The sequence below is a fragment of the Pygoscelis adeliae genome, unplaced genomic scaffold (genome assembly GCF_000699105.1).
Source record: "Pygoscelis adeliae isolate BGI_AS28 unplaced genomic scaffold, ASM69910v1 Scaffold445, whole genome shotgun sequence".
Lineage (NCBI taxonomy): Eukaryota > Metazoa > Chordata > Aves > Sphenisciformes > Spheniscidae > Pygoscelis > Pygoscelis adeliae.
The window spans coordinates 350,320-353,478 of record NW_008824894.1 but is presented as its reverse complement, the minus strand read 5'-3'; the positions used below and the strand labels follow the sequence as shown (position 1 = coordinate 353,478).

The window sequence follows — 3,159 nt, the reverse complement described above, 5'->3', positions numbered from 1 at the left end:
ACGGTGACCAGAGGCTGTGGGTGCCCGCCAGTTCTGGTGTTAGCCCTGGTGCTTGTGTAGCTCTGGGCTCCTCTGCTCTGGCCAGGTCACTACATGCCGCTCTTGTCTCAAACTTCCCTTGCGTTACTTGCCAGAGACGGAGTTTTCCTCGCTTTGCAGTGACTGGTGGGTGGCGGAGAAGCAAGTCAGTGGCTGACACCTCCTACACACGTTCACCACACTCAGCTCTCCAGTGTTGAACTAGTTTCTGTTTTGCCAATGAACTGGTGCCATTTTTATGGAATGCTGTATTACAAAGACCGGTTGTCCTGGCTTTCACTGGGATAGAGTTAATTTTCTTCCTAGTAGCTGGTACGGTGCTGTGCTTTGGATTTAGGATGAGAATAATGATAAAACACTGATGTTTTAGTTGTTGCTGAGCAGTGCTTACACTAAGTCAAGGACTTTTACTGCTTTTCACACCATCCCACCAGCAAGCAGGCTGGGGGTGCACAAGAAGTTGGGAGGGGACACGGCCGGGACAGCTGACCCCAACTGACCCAAGGGATATCCCACACCATATGACGTCATGCTCAGTATATAAACTAGGGGAAAAGCTGGCTGGGCCTCCACTGCTCGGGAACTGGCTGGGCATCAGTCAGCAGGTGGTGAGCAATTGCATTGTGCACCACTTGCTTTGTATATTCTTTTATCATTATTATTATTTTCCCTTCCTTTTCTGCCCTATTAAATTGTCTTTATCTCAACCCATGCGTTTTACCTTTTTTTTTTTTTTTCCCTGATTCTCTCCCCCATCCCACTGCAGGGGGGGAGTGAGCAAATGGCTGTGTGGTGTTTAGCTGCCTGCCGGGTTAAACCACAACACCGGTCTAGTCCCTCTTGAACCAGAATTTCCTATCTTTAGCTTATTGTTAGGTTTAGAATTCACTGCCTGAACTTCTGTTTGACAACACACTAATTCTGCCTCTATGAACAGTAACAGAATCAAGTATGCAATTAGTGCAGTTACACTGGGGGAAATATTTCCTAATCCTTTATTTGCTTAAAGAGAGAATGACCCAGGCCACCAGAATTGCTTTTGGTGTATTGATATGAAGAAGTAGGATCCTAAAAGAATACACTAAATCGAATCAGCCTGCTGTAGTCCTAACAAGATCAATTCTTAGCAAATCCCTCTGCAATCCAGAATGGCAAGGTAACAAACCCAGGATCTCCAGGTCTTAAATGCTGTAGGAAAAACATCCAAAGCATCTGTTCTGGTGGTCCGAAAGCTTTGTCCTTGCTTCTGGCAATGATTAAAGGTGATGGAAGGAGTTGTAGTGCCTTACCAGCTAAATATGCTCTCTGTTTGGGGGACCAGGGAGTTCTACCAAGTAAGTGTGTGCAGGTCAATCCCTGTCAACAGAGGAGTCACTGAGGAGCAGGAAAAGCTCAGGGAAGAGTTTAAACTCTTCAGATAATGGCGTGATAGTAAATTGGATGTGAAACAATATTGCAAAGGGTGCCTGCTTCAGGTACAAAACAACCGCTGTCATTAAGCATGGTGCAGCCTTTGGGCTGTAATACTCCAAGGGGCTGTGAGCTACCTTTGCCTTGATTTTTGTGCTCCTGCTTCCAAAAATACCCAGAGGAAATCAATGTCTTTTGGTGTTGGTTGGTCTCCACTCAAAGAGGTTAAAAGCTGCTCTCAAAATGGGGGTAGAGATGGTGCTGAAGAGCCTGTAAAACAGGTCTGTAAAACAGATCTGCTCTGATGCCTGATTCAGATCTGAGCCGCCTTTTCACAGGTTTTAGGGACTGGATAAAACTGTTGAAGGTAAAAAGGGAATTGCCCATGCCTTCCTGGACACAACACTCAGCTCTGTGGTAGAGGTCACACAGCCAGTTTAGAAAGTTGAGAAAGCTGAGAAGTGCCAAAGTGCCGTCACCGCACATCTTGGGGGTCCTTGAGCATTTTGACAGGCAGTTGTGGTTCCCAGCGCCTGCTGCTTTGGCTAGTAGCATGTTAGCTGGAGGTAGTGTAGAGAAAGATCAGTACCTCAATACGGTGATTTCTTATCTTAATTATTTTGCTGATGACTGCAGGGGCCTTGGGGAGGGCAAGAAGCTGTGCTAGGGATGGAGGATGGTGTCATTGCTATAGTGTTGAACAGGGAGCAACAAAGTGGCTCCCGTGTGTTCAAATGATGCATTTAGCAGCAGATCCTGCTTGCTCACCACCAGCTGAGAACTGTTTTCTTTCTTGACTCTCTAGTTTAACAATGAACCTTGCCTCCATTGCAGGAAGAGAGGTGAAGCTCGCTCCAGTCCCTGATACAGGAGCAGGGCCTGGAGGAGATGTGAAAGGAGAAGGTTCTGACGGGCCTTCTTCCACCACTGAAACAAAGGAGGAGGAGGAAGGATTGCTGATGGAGAACGCAAGACCTCTGATCAATCCCTCAGAGACCACACCTGAATGCACTGCAGGTGGGCCTCCTTCCTCTATTGAAACACAGGAGGAGGAGGAGGAGGAAGAGGGAGCATCGCTGCTGGAGGGTGTAACAGCTCCAAGTGGTATCTCAGAGACCGCGCCTCAGCGCATGGCCGGTGATTCTTCCGAGAAGTCACAGAAGAGGGTAAGGCTCTTTGTGGGTGCTGTGGAGCAGGAGTAGCTGGTAACGTGTTGCTCTCTCTTTTGTAAAGCAATGAGGCTGGGCTGCATCACCACGAATCCCTTTGGCTTGCGCCCGGATGCTGCTGCCTGTGTTCCTAGGCAAACTGTAGATGTATTTGCTTACGTGAAGCGTTGCGTATGCAGACAGCTGATGTGCTGAGCGGTGCAGCTCCCCCTGACAGTACCTTTGCTGCACTGAGGGCAACAGTACAGAACTCAGCTTAGGAATTGGTCTGATCTTGTTAGTGAGCATCATGCTCAGCGCTGCTCTGTGTTCCTACTGAGAAAGTCTTGAATATTAAAACTGCAGAATTCTCAAGAGTTACTTGCATTTCACCTACTGTAGAAGATGGTAGCTGGTCTTGTCCCTTTACTTCCTGATTGTTCTCCATTAACCCAGTGTAGCGGGAAGATGTTGGTACTAGCTGCAATGGAGGAGGTGACAAAGAATATCTCTTCGACAATGAGTAAACAGACATTGTGTTGTTGCCTTTTTTTCCTTAATA

At 47.5% G+C, this 3,159-nt stretch overlaps 1 protein-coding gene across 1 annotated transcript in view; it reads left to right on the top strand.

The window, feature by feature from the left end:
- Positions 1-2,002: 2,002 nt before the first annotated feature.
- RNF213 (ring finger protein 213) overlaps positions 2,003-3,159 on the top strand; it is a 54,800-nt gene continuing 53,643 nt past the window's right edge. The window contains exons 1-2 of the mRNA XM_009324579.1: positions 2,003-2,015; positions 2,284-2,615. Coding sequence (XP_009322854.1) covers positions 2,003-2,015; positions 2,284-2,615 — 345 coding nt within the window. The remainder of the gene's footprint in view (positions 2,016-2,283; positions 2,616-3,159) is intronic.